The following is a 15844-nucleotide window of genomic DNA, read 5'->3' on the forward strand; positions in this document are numbered from 1 at the left end:
CGTTGAATAAACATCAAGGTTGCAGAGACTTTGCTGCCCTGCCGGTACATTTTCTATTGGATAAAATGTCAATTTTAGAGGTTTTGTTTTTTCCACGGTATGAAAATTAAACTCAATTACTTGGCAGAATTGACTTCGAATTTATCCATTGCAACTCCAATTGTTGGTATTAAAGAATTCTCTATCTTATCTCCAATTTTGAAAATAAAAATTAGACTAATTGGGTACAAATTTATATCGACTTCAATTAGATTATTTTTTTTAGCAACCTCATGCGCTTAAGGCCCCCCCTATACAAGCGTGACATTGACGCACAAGTGGACCACATTCTGGTGCAACGACAGCCATTACCCAAAAACAAAACCAGCACTATCAGCTAGCTGCGGCCCATGGTTCCATCATGTAGAATCAAGATCACAAAAAGCCCCACTCAAAAACTCTCTATCAAAATACTTTTTAAACCATGAGCAGACCTTCTCTGGCATAGAGAAACATATCTAGGGGCAGAGGTAGAAGTCGGATACAGGTTCGTCTGATACAGTAACTTTTGCTCAAAATATAGAACTCAATTATTAACACTTTATAAAAGTTAAAATTCTGCTTTTTATTGAAAATATAGATCATTAAATAATAAGGATAGTCAATTCGGAGGCAGAGTAGGTTCAACTAAACTTTGTTGTTTTCGGCTAGAATTTTGTACACATAGTACAAGATAAGATTAGAACATATAAATATCATACAACAAATTGAACAAAAATCATACTTAATACACTAATATTAGATTCTTGATTTGCCTCTACGCTAGCCAGCCGACTGAAGTATTTTATACATACCCCAGTGAGATTAAAATACACGTATAACTTACAAAGTATTTACAAATCACTAACCAAACAAAATGCAATTAATTCACCATAATATTAAACAAAATTGGGTAGAACTGTGATAAAGTAAAGCAATATAGTTAACTCCAACAAGTACCTATATTTTACATGGGAGTAACTAGCATTACAGTTTAATCTGGGCTGTTGTTCTCACCTTGCCATGTCCAAACAATATCATTAAGTGAAGGCCGTACATCTTCCTCACAAAATTTCTTATACTCTAAGGTGTCTCCAGCAGATTTGGAGAACTCAACAATAGCCACTTCTGGTGCAACTTCAAACACTTCAGCCATCACTGACAATTTCCCTTTTCGCCCCTCTGACGATCCTTGCATCTTCAGCTTGAATTCCTTAGCAGATACAATCTGAAAATTCACCTTCTTGGCTAAAGATTCCAGCTTTGACATGATCATTGAGGCAGAGCATTTCGATGTGAACAGTGAACCAGATTTCCTCTTACCCTCAAAAAGGCTTGACAAATCGAACCCCGAAGACATAGCTGATATGAATTCAAATGCATTGTAAAAAGGGGGAACTGATTTTGATCTACTTTCCAAGTTTGGTTCTTTACTCTCCTGTTTCCGATCAGTACTATTTTCTTCAATTGAAGAAAAAGAAGATGATCTACTAAATTCTTTAAGAAACCAAGGCACTCTTGTTACAGCAGAAATTGCAATTCTTTTTTCTGGATCAGCTACAAGAAGCTTTGAAATCAGTTTCTTGGCTTCAGGGGAGAACCAGGGAGGAAATTCATACTCACCTTTGAAAACTTTCCTGTACATCTTCATCAAATTCTCATGTTTAAATGGTAAAAATCCAGCTAAAAGAACATATAAAATCACCCCACAAGACCAAATATCAGATTTAGCTCCATCATACCCTTTTTTCCTTAACACTTCAGGGGCAACATAAGCTGGAGTTCCACACTGTGTATGAAGCAAACCATCACTCCATAATTGCTCAGACAAAGCTGATAATCCAAAATCTGAAACCTTCAAGTTTTCATTTTCATCAAGAAGTAAATTTTCAGGCTTCAAATCACGGTGAAATACACCGCGGCTATGGCAGAAATCAACAGCGCTTATCAATTGCTGAAAGTATTTTCTTGCCACATCTTCCTTAAGTTTCCCATGAGATACTTTAGCGAAAAGCTCACCCCCTTTAACATATTCCATTACAAAAAAGATTTTTTGTTTTGTAGCCATGACTTCTTTGATTTCCACAATGTTTGGGTGTCGAACTAATCGCATAATAGAAATTTCTCTAATGATTTGCTCCATCATCCCTTCTCTTTTAACATGATCTTTGTTGATTACTTTAATCGCTACGCTCTCTGAGGTTTTGATATCTCTGCCGTAATAAACCTTGGCAAATGTTCCTTGGCCTAATAACCTCCCCATCTCGTACTTCCCGAATATGATGCTTCTCGTACCATCCATTAAATGGTCTGTTTCTTGTTTCGATTGATCAATTGGGTCTTCCATAAAGCAGAAAAAAATGGTTTAATTTTATTCTAGTGATTAGTAGATGCAAGAAGTGAGGTTTAAAGATGGACTGTGTATATATATAAGTATGAATGAAAAGACGGCGATTTGGGGATTGCAAAAATGTGATTAGTAGATGCAAGAAGTGAGGTTTAAAGATGGAGTGTGTGTATATATATATATAAGTATGAGTGAAAAGACGGCGATTTGGGGATTGCAAAAATGTGATGGAGGAACAAGAAAGACTCGATAAAGGGAGCTGAAGAAGGAGCAGTGGGAAAAATTAGGAAAGCAGTGGGCTGTCCCATAGTTATTGGAGGACATGGTTTGGACAGGAGCGCAAGGAGCGGCAAAGCCCATGGAATTTAGAAATATCAATCATTTTTTTGTGTTGAAATTCAACTAAATTTAAATTTATAATAAAATATATTCCTAACGAAGAGATCTCACACTCAAGATTGTAATTAAATATTTACTTTTTCTATTCATTTTTATTTGTTGCATTGGGATTTGATATAGTTATTTTATCATACTATTCTTGTTAATTGATATTTAATATTAAATTTTAAAAAATAATAAGTAATTAATGTTAAGAGTAAAATATGGAAAAAAATAATTTTTTTTTCATGATACGTTAAAAATGAAATGAGAGAGAAGAAGTAATCGAGTAGTTACTATTTCATTAACTCTTATTAATTAATTAAAAAATCAGTCTATGATTACATACATACTCCATTATGGAGTAGTATTATTTTGAAAATTTTGGCAATCATATCTCCCGACAAATTAAGAAGAATAATTCAGACTAAAGCGTTCAATCATTCTCATTTTAATGATAAGCATTCTTAGTATTTCTCCCCTATTCTGACGATTGCATACTTTTCTTTTTGTTTTCTTAGAATTGAGTGGGATCGTGAATAATAATAGCAACAAAGTAATAATAATAATAAAAAAATTACATTCTATAATTAATTAAAGATAATATAAAATAATAAATAATAAGTATTTACAGAAATTAAGTAAATATTTTAAAATTAAATTAAATTATGAAATTTCCGTGAACTCGCACACAACATGGATCAGCGGCTAAGCCGAATTGCTTGCTTCACTGTTGTATCTTGTTTGTCATTCAGTTTTCTTCGTACAAGACTTTGTATACTACTGTAGGCTCTAGCATTTATTGAGAGTTGATAAATTTATATATAGCATGTTTGGATTGACTTATTTTTAAGCAGCTTATAAGTTGAAAAGGGCTTATAAGTTTTAAAAAAAAGGTAGGTGCATGCAACTTTTTTTTTGACTTATAAGCTGTTTTCAACTTATAAACTGCTTAAAATAAATTCATCCAAATAAATCCATCTATTTATTGAGGCTTATTTTAAGCACAAAATGACTTTAAGTTGGCCAGTCAAATACTCAAAAAAAACTGAAAACAACTTATAAATCAATTCAAACGGCATCATAATCCCATAACATTATTTTCCTCAAAACAGGTACACTAGCATATTTTGAGAGCTGACTAATGCATGTCATTTATGATATATATTTCACTCCAAAAAATTTATATGTTTTATTATAGAGTGAAACAATCTTTTTACATCATTTCACTTATAATAAGTATTTCATTTTTTTTATCTAACAAAATAGGAGTAATTCTTTATATCTAGGAAATTATTATATAATTCTAGTATTACAAACTTGAATACAATTAAGAGTCTTTGTCTTGGATTTTTGAGTTGTAAAAACTGAACTCCAAAAAAGCAGAGAAGATAAAAAAACAGGTTTTTGCGACTTTTCAAAATTACGGGTATTTTTATCTAACAATTCAAACATTGGCTCAAAAATTCCAATTAACTATTGTGCAAATACCCCAACCTTTAGAAAATTACACGCAATGACTTTTGAAATGAGTGATCTTGAATTTTCGACCCCTGCTTACGCGAGTAGCGAACATTTGTTCAAGATCAAAAGTTCAAAATCAAGCACATCCAAAGCTATTCTAAATCACTCAACGGAAGTAGTAGTGTATTAAAGAGTAACACTATTAAACTATTCTATAGGTCATTTCCTTGGACTATCAATGGGCTTCGTAACGACAATGGGTTATAGGCTTTCGCCCGCATCATCTGGCCCATAAATCCTGTTTGCAGTCCACATACCAAATTTGCAATTTTAGATAAATTTTGAATGGACCGAAGTGGATGGAAAAAGCAAATATTTATATCATTTTTATTAGTTCTCCCTATGGGTCATAATAATTACATATTGTCTCACTAATTAATAATTTTATATCAATTTTCAAGTTAGATACACCTAGATACATTTATTTTTACTATCAGATACAGTAAAATAGGGAGATAGATGAGCGAGAGAAGGAGAGATGAGCGAGAGAAGGAGAAATGTGAGCGAGATAGGAAAGAGACGAGCGATATAGTCTATGTATCCTTGATACATGTAAATTATACTAGATACATATATTTGAGATACTAGATACATGTTCCAAAATACCAGATACAACAAGAGAGGAGAGTGACGAGCTAGATAGAAGAGAGGCCAACGAAAGAGTCAGATACATGCGAATCCACTGAATACAGTGTATCTAAAACAAGTTGCACCTAATTTTGATCCCATGTATTAGAAGTACATGTAGTTGGACGCATCAACTACACGTATCCGAAGTCCAAATTCTGATAAGATTCGTAATATTGCAAACTAGCGTGAATCTAAATAATTAGCTCATATATTAGTAGGATTTATGTAGGTTATCTAAAATGAACTGTCATGACTAGGGGTGTACATGGATCGGGTTGGTTCGGATTTTTTACAAACCAAACCAAATCATTTGTGTCGGGTTATTAAATCTATAAACCAAACCAAACCAATAAAAGTCGGATTTTTCGATATTAATTTTTCTCTGATTTTTTGGGTTTCTCAAGTTTTTTCGAATTTTTCGGATTTTTCATAGTATCTAACAAAAAGCACAGAGCAGTGCTTCTTAAAAAGAGTTCTAGTACAAAATATCAACATATAAGATGGAGGCAGAACACTGTTTGAAGTTTTTACTTTATAATATAACTTTATAAGATGGGTTTTTTTGTATATTATTTAGATGAGCTTCTCAAGTCCAAATCTAAATGTACGAAAGAAAACAAAAATTATGAAAAATTTTAAAACAATATTTATAAATTACATTTTAATAATTTTTTTTATGTATAACATAATTTAAAAATAGTATATCTATAATCGGGTCGGTTTGAGTTCGGTTTGACTTTTTTTAGTTAAAATCAAACCAACCCTATAATGGTCGGATTTTTTTTTCAAACACCAAACCAAGTCAAACCAAATCACTACTCGGATTTTTTTTCCGGTTTGGTTCAATTTATCAGTTTGGTGCGGTTTATCGATTTGCCCTGTACAGCCCTCGTGCTATATATGAATTTGTCTTCAAATTGTCTTTGTAATTCCGGCATTTTGAGGGCTTCTAAATAAGAATCAATTAATGGGGTTGAGATTTCTTAGCTCTATGTCAAGTTGCTTAACACAAAATTAAAAATGTTCGTCCTAAGATATTTATCAATTAACAAATTAAGATAAAATTAAATAATTATTTTTATTTTATAAATAAACAATAATGATTATATTTAAAAAATTAAGAATAAATTAGATTTATATTTTTTTTAAATGACTTGTAAAATAGAATTGTGATAACTAATTTGGATGGAAGGAAATACAATGGTCCAAATAGCAGTCAGGAAAGTCAAAGATATTAATTATTAAATAAAAAAATGAAAAAGAAAAGGTCGAACAAAAACGGCACATTATAAAATTGATACGACTTTACAAAAGAAATGATATCATGGCTGGCATCATCGCCAACTTTCTGGACAAGTGGGCCTTGATGAGTTCTTTTGAGGTTCTTAATATTTAATTTATTATAATTTTAAAATTATATTTTTTAATATAATATTTAATAGAAATTGTTAAAAGAAAATTACATACAAATTTATATTTTATATTAAAAAATCAAAATATAATACATAAGCATGTCATTAAATTTGGTGTTAGTAGATATTTTGTTCTCCAACTTTAAGCGTGTATAAGTAGATAGTTAAATTTGTATAAAATTAAATAAATAGACACACATTTTTTATGTAATAATTTGTGTGAGAAACGCTCAAATTGATTCGTAGGATAACACACGGCCTACTTACTTGCGCACACCTAAAGATGAAATAGGTAGATATAAGGTGAATTCAAGTTAAATATCAGGTTTATATGCATGACAAATGTTGAATTTGGATAAATCTGTTGCCAAATAACTACATCGCCACTAATTTCCCAGCTATACCAAATTAACTAAATTAGAATTTAACATATTGCATTTGCGCTAGACCATGACTAAATTTTTTATTAATATGTGAATGCAAATATCAACAAATAATTATATCTTGAACGTCTTTCGAATGATGATTATCATATTTATTGGGATTAAAAACTGAATATAATTAGTGAAGCTTCTCAACAAATGAAAGTGAAAGGATATGGATATCTGGACTTGACCCAACCGTTGAAGGAAACGTACCCTGTCTGGTTCTAGAAATCTAATCTAGACTTTGGTTCTCTTTTTTGTTCATCATTAATAATGGTATTAATAGTTTTAACACATTCTAGATTAAATGTTAGTCTACATGATATTTATTATTATGTGGCTGCATTGCGAAAAAATCGTGTGGCTCCGAACCTTTTAATACATTTGTTGGTTTGCAAATAAAATTCTACATTAGTACTTCTTCCGTCACATTTAATTAAATTGTTCATTTTTTACATGTCTTTTAAAAAATTATAAAATAAAAAGTTAGTTTTATTAATTTATTCTAAACTTATTTACACTTTCAAAAAGAATTAATTCTCCCTTGATTTTATAAATTGAATAACTAATGTGAAATAACTATTTTTAGTAAGTGGACGACTAATATGAAATAGAGAGGTATGTTTTAAAAATGAAAAAATTTCGCATATAGCCACTCAAAAATATTTTAATTATGCTCCATAGCTATAGTTTGCTAATTACAATTCATAACTATAGTTATAGCAGCGTTTGTATAATTCGCGCAACATTTGTATATATTTGTATAATTCGCCGGAACCTGCGCATAGCGGAAGCTTAAGTGCACCGGACTGCCTTTTTTTTTGTATAATTCACTATACAATTCGCAGTTTTTGTATAACGTTTGTATATTTCACTATACAATTCATGCACAACGTTTGTATAATTCGCTATACAATTTGTAATGTTTGTATATTTCGCTATACAATTCGATTCTCGCACAACGTTTGTATAAATCATCCGAATTATACAAAATTTAATTGTATAATCGTCCGAATTATACAAAACTCAAACTGTAATTACAGCTAAATATTTGCCGTTAACCATAATTAATTTAAACTATTGCTATATTAGTTAATTAATTAATATATATTTACTTATCCGCATAATTTTTTCTTCAAAGAAAAAAAGTTACATATAACTATATAAGTATAGAGAACTCTTAATAGTGTGAAGCCTTTAAAAAATAATTATGTGGAGTTTATCCGAACAAAACAATACTACACCATATTAAAAATATTTTAAAATCACCTTAGTCCAACAATTGATATTTGTAATGATTCAGTGAGACAATCATAAAAATCGTAGAATGACGACATCATGAAGCTCAATTTACTGCTTTTTCAGAAAATGAAGACTCACGAAAAAAAAAGAAGAAGAAGGTACTAATAAATTTGGGTGATCATAAATAGTCAAATGGTATTGCCGTAATTGCGGTGCACACAAATTGTGTGACACAATTAAATATCTAATATTTGTATTGTGGTTTGATTAAATTTAAATTTATATCGATCAATTTTGTACTGTGATTTGATTAAATTTAAATTCATGTCGTAAGTTTTATATTGGAAGGTACAACACTCCTTAAGAAAGAAGAGCAGGATATTATATATCTAGAGGTATTCAAATTGAATACTAGGGATGAATGGATATTGCTTACCACTCCATCACAATTCTTATTGGTGTATTTCATAACTAACCATTAATAACTAATTATAGAAAAAGAGTAGTTTTTCATCTCAAAATCTTTATCCAAATATTGTTGGTTATAATATAGTTATTCCATGTAGGACTTTGTACATAATTATACCGAAATTAATGTGGAATAATATATATATTATCCCTTGAACTTCGAAAGTACAACCAAACGATATATAACTCAATAAAATAATTTATACTTAGCTTATACGACATACCAAATGTGCTCTAAGTGCAGGAGCAAAAGAGCTCACTAATGCTGCCAAGGTGAATTCATAATTTGATAAGTAGTTGTAGACGATTACATTATAGTCTACTTTCTTTTTTGCAGTATAATTAGGGATGACAAATAAGTGGATTGGATTAAAATTAGGCGATTTTTTTTTAAATGACTTAATAAATAAGTATACTCTTAATTCTTTTAATTATTACTTGAGCTGAGATGGTTGGTTAACAGCGTGCTTGGATGCTTGTTACCCTGTTGTATTGTATTGTATTGTATTGCTAATTTAAATACAATGTTTGTTTTGATTGTTGCTTAAATTGTATTGTATCGTTTAAATCCATCGTTAGGTAACGATGAAAATGTCCATTTTATGTAACGATCGATTTGGTGTGTTCGCGTCGTTACCTTAATATTTTCTTCTCATTTTGTATTTATTTATTATTTAATAATTATATTTCATCTTTTACGCTATATTTTCAAGCTTAATATATCATGTACCCTACTTTTCTCGTAAGTTTTATCATTCGAATCATGAATGTGTGACATTATGTAACGATGAAGAACGATACAATCTATCCAAATATTATATTCGTTAAAATAATACAAAACGATACAACACAATACAATTCAATACGATACATTATGAAACAATACGTAACAACCATCCAAACAAAGTGTTAGATGAACTAAATAATGGATCGTAACCCCTATAGTCAACTCTTATCAAGTTTTCATTTTTTTTTAAAAATAATTTATTTTACTACCAAATATAATTAATAGTTTTTTAATATGTATCCTAAAATGAAAAAAATATTAAAATATTTTAACAAAGTTTTTAGTTTTGCGTGTATTGAAATTATTGTACAGCTGGCACAGATAGTTTGGCAAATTAGTTTGTTGACATAATTAGTTAGTTAGTTAGTCAATTTTCACGTGATTAGATTAGATAATTTTCTTCATCCATGATTGTATATATACTCTTGATGCAATGAAAACAAAGCCAAGCTTTGCATTTCACAAATAACCTCTGGTTAATTTCTCTCGTTGATCAATGTAGCCAAAGCTTCCATTGTTGTTCCTTGAGCTTGCAATACAGAGCTTATTGATTTTGACAGCATTAGCCAATTTGGTCGGAATACACATTTAGCCCCAATACGCAACTATTAGATGAGGGCAAGTGCACAAATGACTAATTTAAGGATCTCTATTTAAGTCCTAGCCAAAATTTGTAATTCTTTTTATAATTTTAGCCTCTCAGAATTAACTTCAAATTTTCAAGACTAAAGTTAAAAAAATCTGTGTTTGAAGTCTAACAAGTCAGGCTTGGCAAAATCTGCATTTGAAGCTTCTGTTAATCAACATTGAGCAAAACTTTTGAAAAGGAGGAGAATGAGACTTTAGTCTGAACTCGATCAATTTTTGTTGCGGATGCAAAGTTTTTAAAAGGTGCGTGCACCTTAAATAACCATATATATGCATATAATCTAACTCGTGAACTACTTCTTTTAAATGGACTAAATTAAACAAATTAATAGAATTATTTAATAAATGTGTGGATCATCAATCCGCACAAACTTGGATGATTGGTGGGTCATGTTTGCATAGGTTAATTTTGCTAGATCATGTTTTTATGAGTTGATTTCATCATCCCTAATTATAATCATAATATAACTCATACATTTTATTTTATTTTTGAAAAAGTTAATTTCCCACCTAGTTCAAGCCGAAAGATGTTAAAAGAGTACATTTAACACTATTCCACTTGCCGCACTATGATTCGAAGAATCAAGGTCTAAGAATTGCCGCTTGACTTGGACTATGAATTAAGGTATATCATAAAAAGTGACATAAAGAGTACAAAAAGAAAGAAGAAGCGTGTTCAAATTTATGTTTTCGGTGCATGCAAAACTCAGTTTCAAACTCTATGGATTATGACGTTGAGTAGTATACTATCTTTTCATATTTACGATGAAGTTAAAATTAATTTTTTGGAAAAAAATTTAGAATATAAAAAAGCAAATACATAAAAAGTATAATTTTTTAAATTTCTATGATATATAAATAAATAATTTTTGATCGTTATATATATATATAATTTTTAGATGAGAAGTATTGAGATATCTCATTGTCCTCCCGTTATGCCTAGGTGCAATAATAGGTTGACACTTGTGGTTTGCCTAATATTCTTTATTTCTTCTTCCTATTGTTTCGAGTCTATTCTCCAGTACAAGATATTTAGGGTCTAAAAAATAATTAAGTGGATGTGGACATATTATAGAATGATGAAAAGATTGGAAAACATTCATGAATCTTGAATATTAATTGACACATGTATTAGAAAACAAAAATATTCCAAATGTACGTAAAAGAAACGTAACTATATATGGGTGAGATTCAATGAATCAACACCAATAATTATTTTAGTGGACTGGTCTCCTGACTGGTCATGGTAAGTCTAGGGGTCCATGATTAAATCAACCAAGGTCTTCCTCCAACGTTTTTTAATTTTGAATTTTTTCTAAGTTAAAAAAAATCAATTAACTATTAAAAACTTTTGGATTAGATTGAATTAAATCAGTTAATAAACTTAGTGCATATATAGATATTGGTCAGAATATGTTGCTATTCCTTTTTTTCCTTTTTCTCCTTTATCATTCTCTGTTCTTTTTTTTTTATTTAAAAAAGAAAGTATTTGCGGTAGAAAATGGCAAATGCATTACTTATTTGGATTATTTGACTGAAGAAATTTGAAAAAAAAACAATTATTAAATTTTGTTGTGTTTGATTGTTGAAGAAGACAAAAATTGTCAATGATATTTGAAAATTTGAGTTGAATTGAACTATTAAGAATTACTGGAATAATTTTAGAATGTTGAATATTAAATTTGGAGCTATTTAAAGATTAATTTGAATAATTTTTTGAGTAAAAAAGTGTCGGTGAAATTTGTTCAAATTTTTTTTGTGCTCCGTCAAGACATTTGAAACTTATTATATACTAAAATTCTTGTGATTTGTCTGGACTTGTGAGAAGCTATTCATTAGAATCTCCTAGTCTTCCTCATAATTAATGAATACCTTATCCAAAATTAAGACATTGTTTATACTAAATTTTGTTGATTTTTCAGGACTTGTAACAAAATTATTCATTAGAATTCTTGTTTTTTCAACTTTTTCAACGGAATTAAACAATAAATAACGTCATAAAATGAGCGTATTTGCGTAATTAGGGAGAGGTGGAAATTGGATCACCGTCATTGCTCATGACGCATAATTACTCCCTTTTCCAATTTTTACTCCGTTCAACAGTTTTTTTCCTTTTAATATTTTATCAGTTCACATTTGATAATAATTTAAATGAATTTACATTCTACAGACTATATATCATCATAATAATAATATTTTACACACTTTTATTTCAGTTTATTTTTTAATCCAATTTCAATGTCAACTCTTGGCTAGCATAAATAAATTAAATTGACTAAACTGCTGCTTTCTTTATTTTATTTGGGACAGCCGAAAGTGGTTTTCTGATAGATTTCTTTCTGCTATTTTTAAAAAAAAACAAGTGTTGAAGATTGAGTTTACGATTCAACAATTTTTTTTCTTGTTGACTCTTGAACGCTACTTTTTTTACATCAGTTTCTTTCTTTATTCTTCTTTGTCAAACCTTTCTCTTTGCATTTTTCCTTATATTATATACTAAGAAAATGGGGGAAATCGATACGAATTTGAATTTAATTGATTTGTAAATGCGTTGATACCAAATACAGAAAAAGGAAAATGAACAAATATTTCGGGCTTTATGTCTAGTTAATTAAGTAGATCTATTAACGCATGTGCATTATTGTATTAATTTTTTTTCATTCGAGTTCTAGTATTTAATTAAATTTTGACTGACACATTGCATGACTCATTTTTGGGATACTGCTTCTAATAAGGTATTTTTATTTATAGAGGTTCGAATTTGATACTTCTAGTTAAGATGTTGGGATCGAAATAACAAGATGTCATCTGAAAGTTAATAATTGCAAACATTGCATGATTAATCAAATGAAAAAGAAAAACTAGGAAAAAAGACTTTATGATATGATATGAATTTGGTCAATAAACATATGTATGATGATACTAACGTATAAAAAGAAATTAAAACTAGAGAGAGAATAATCTTCTCTTAAACAAAATTTTCTAAACGATTATATTGTGAATGCTATTATGTTTTGGTATGAAAATAAAAGATCTTTATAAAATTAAATTTGAATAGAGAAATTTCAACCATCACATCACAACTAATATTGATATCCTAACATACTACCAGATAAGGAATAGAGTAGTAAACAAGGAAATGCATTTTTTCATAAGATCAACTATGGGAGTTTCTCCTTTTTTTAGTGTACTAAAGTTACTAAAAAAACTCTCAATTTGTTCAAGTTTCAAAATGTTTATTGAACTACTTGTAACACAGGAAAACATTAATTTTGCCTAAACATCACAATAATTTATTAAATAATTTTCTTGTAGCTAAAAAATTATTCAACTTTGCCCAAGTATCATGTTAAATGTTTTTTTTTCAGTCTAATGATTTTCTGTCATACTTAGATAAAATTAAATATTTTTAATGATACCTAGATTAAATTGAATGATTTTTTCGTTATATAAATCACTTAACAACTTTAGTATACAAATAATGAAAGTTGATTGACTATGAATCAAATTAACGCTGAGTTTACCCTTTGTCTCGTTCTTATTCTTTCATTCAACTTCACTTCAAGTTAAATTGACGGGAAAAAAATTCTTCCATTTTATTAAGAATATCGTTGCTTGACTGAACTCAAAATTTTAAAGAAAAAAAAAAGACTTCTAACTAGCTAGCACATATCAAAAGTTTCTTTAAAAATTTTGATTTTAAATTTGTCATAACAAGTAAGATGAGATTTTTAATATTAAATGTCTTCAATATTTTTTTAAAAAAATATTTTCAAATAGATAATTTTTTAAATAAAAGTGAAAAGAAAGAGAGGAAGTATAAAATGAATTAAACTTATCTATGATGATATAAACAGTTACTTGAGGTGGCCGTGTTAAAATCTATTAGCTAATCTGAAAATTAACTAGATCTAACTGAGCTACATTGAGAGAACTGCAAAGAACATGATTAGAGAAGAAGAAGTATTATTGTATTTCAATTGAACCCACACTTAAGAGTATTTATACAATGTAACAATACAAGTTAGCTGTAGTGTAGTGCTAACAAACTACACTTAACAGACTAACACCTACATAACAAACTAACTCTAACAGAATGAGTTAGTTACAACTAACAGTAACCAACTGATGTGACAGCTAATTTCAAGTTATATTAGTCCAAATTTCAGCTGGATTTAATACTCCCCCTAAAGCTAGGATGAAAGACATCAAGAACTCCTAGCTTGGAAAGAAGGAACTGATGATGTGCTATAAGTCGGCTAGTTGGGATTTTTTCCTAACATACTTTGGCTTGATCAGGGCATCTTTGATTTTTTCCCACACAAAATGACAATCTATCTCAATGTGCATAGTTTTTACGTGAAAAATTGGATTGAAAGCAATTTGCATAGCTGATTTGCTGTCACAACAAAATATAACTAGTGTAGTAATAGTCACTTTGATATCTTTGAGTAATCCAACTAGCCAAATGATCTTTGCCACTGCTCCTGCCATGCTTCGATATTTAGCCTCTACTGAGCTTCTATTCACTGTGCATTGTTTTTTTGACTTCCATGAAATCAGTGACTCACCAAGTTGAATGACATAGCCTGTAACTGATCTTCTTGTGTTGGGGCAAGCTGCCCAATCTGAATCACAAAAGGCTGTCAGAGTTGTAACTGGACCATTCTTCAGTAAAACACCTTGACTTGGTGCTTTCTTTAAATATGTGAGAACTCTCAATGCTACATCCCAATGTGATCTTTTGGGGTGTTGCATAAACTGACTGAGAACTTGAACAACAAAGCATATGTTAGGTCTAGTAATCATCAAATAAATCAATTTTCCAACTAACTATTGATATCTGTGAATATCATCTAGGATAGGATCATTAATGTTACCAACTACTGAGTCATATTGTACTGTAGTGAGTTTCAGGACATGTGTGAGTAATTAAGGTAGTCTAAAATAGGATACGAACAACTAGCAGATGGCTTAGATAATTTTAATCACTAAGCCAAATAGGTTGCTTAGTATTCCTAGTGGGCCTAGTGTGTATTTCTGACTGATCAGTCAGTGATATGGGGTCCTAAACTTGTGGTGGGACTGTTACTAAATGTCATTCATATGAATTTCCTTTAATAGCAACATCAGTATCTACTGATTCGGGTGTTAAGGTGTTTGGACCATGAGTATCAGGGGATTCAGGAGACTGTGTGGGTGCTGAAATATCAACATTCATCTTTACTAATTGTTCCACTACAATAGGCTTAGTATATGTAGTTGGAGGAGCTGGTTCAATAGAAGTGACTAACTCAAACATATCCAGGTCAGCTGTTGAGTTTCCTTCATGATAAGGAAAAATGTATTCTTTGAAGGTGATATCCCTACTTACAAAGAAAGTTTTTTTAACCAGGTCATAGACTTTGTACCCCTTCTGAGTTTCTGAATAACTAAGAAAGACTGTTTCTCTGGCTCTAAGAGCAAACTCTTCTCCTTTTGGCAATCTACTTGCATAGCACAAACAATAAAATACTCTTAAATGATCAAGGTTAGCTGTCTTGTGATGAAACATCTCATAAGGTGTCTTTCCTTCAAATACACTGGTGGGCAGCTTATTGATCAAATACACAGCAATCTTAACACATTCACCCCAGAAATGAATAGGTAAGGAACTCTGAAACCTCAGTCCCCTAGCTACTTCTAGGATGTGCCTGTGTTTCCTCTCCACTATCCCATTTTGTTGGGGAGTGTAAAAATAACAACTTTGGTGCACAATACCATGAGATGCAAGCAAATCAATAAGTGAAGAATTGAAAATTTTTGACCCATTATCAGATCTCAAGATTTTCACAAACAAGTCAAATTGATTTCTTATTAAAGCAATGAAATTTTTTAGAACTATAATGACTTCACTCTTAGAATGAATCATACATATCCGTATGTACCTACTATGATCATCTACTATAGTAATAAAGTAGTTCTT

The 15844-nt window shown here is 30.1% G+C and overlaps 1 protein-coding gene across 1 annotated transcript; it reads right to left on the minus strand.

Annotated features, from left to right (window-relative positions):
* Positions 1-713: 713 nt before the first annotated feature.
* Positions 714-2644, minus strand: LOC129900259 (CBL-interacting serine/threonine-protein kinase 5-like). The gene has a single exon (XM_055975189.1). The coding sequence runs from the start codon at positions 2363-2365 to the stop codon at positions 1013-1015; it is 1353 nt and encodes a 450-aa protein (XP_055831164.1). The 5' UTR covers positions 2366-2644; the 3' UTR covers positions 714-1012.
* Positions 2645-15844: the final 13200 nt, after the last annotated feature.

Source organism: Solanum dulcamara, chromosome 8 (genome assembly GCF_947179165.1).
Source record: "Solanum dulcamara chromosome 8, daSolDulc1.2, whole genome shotgun sequence".
NCBI classification, from domain to species: domain Eukaryota; kingdom Viridiplantae; phylum Streptophyta; class Magnoliopsida; order Solanales; family Solanaceae; genus Solanum; species Solanum dulcamara.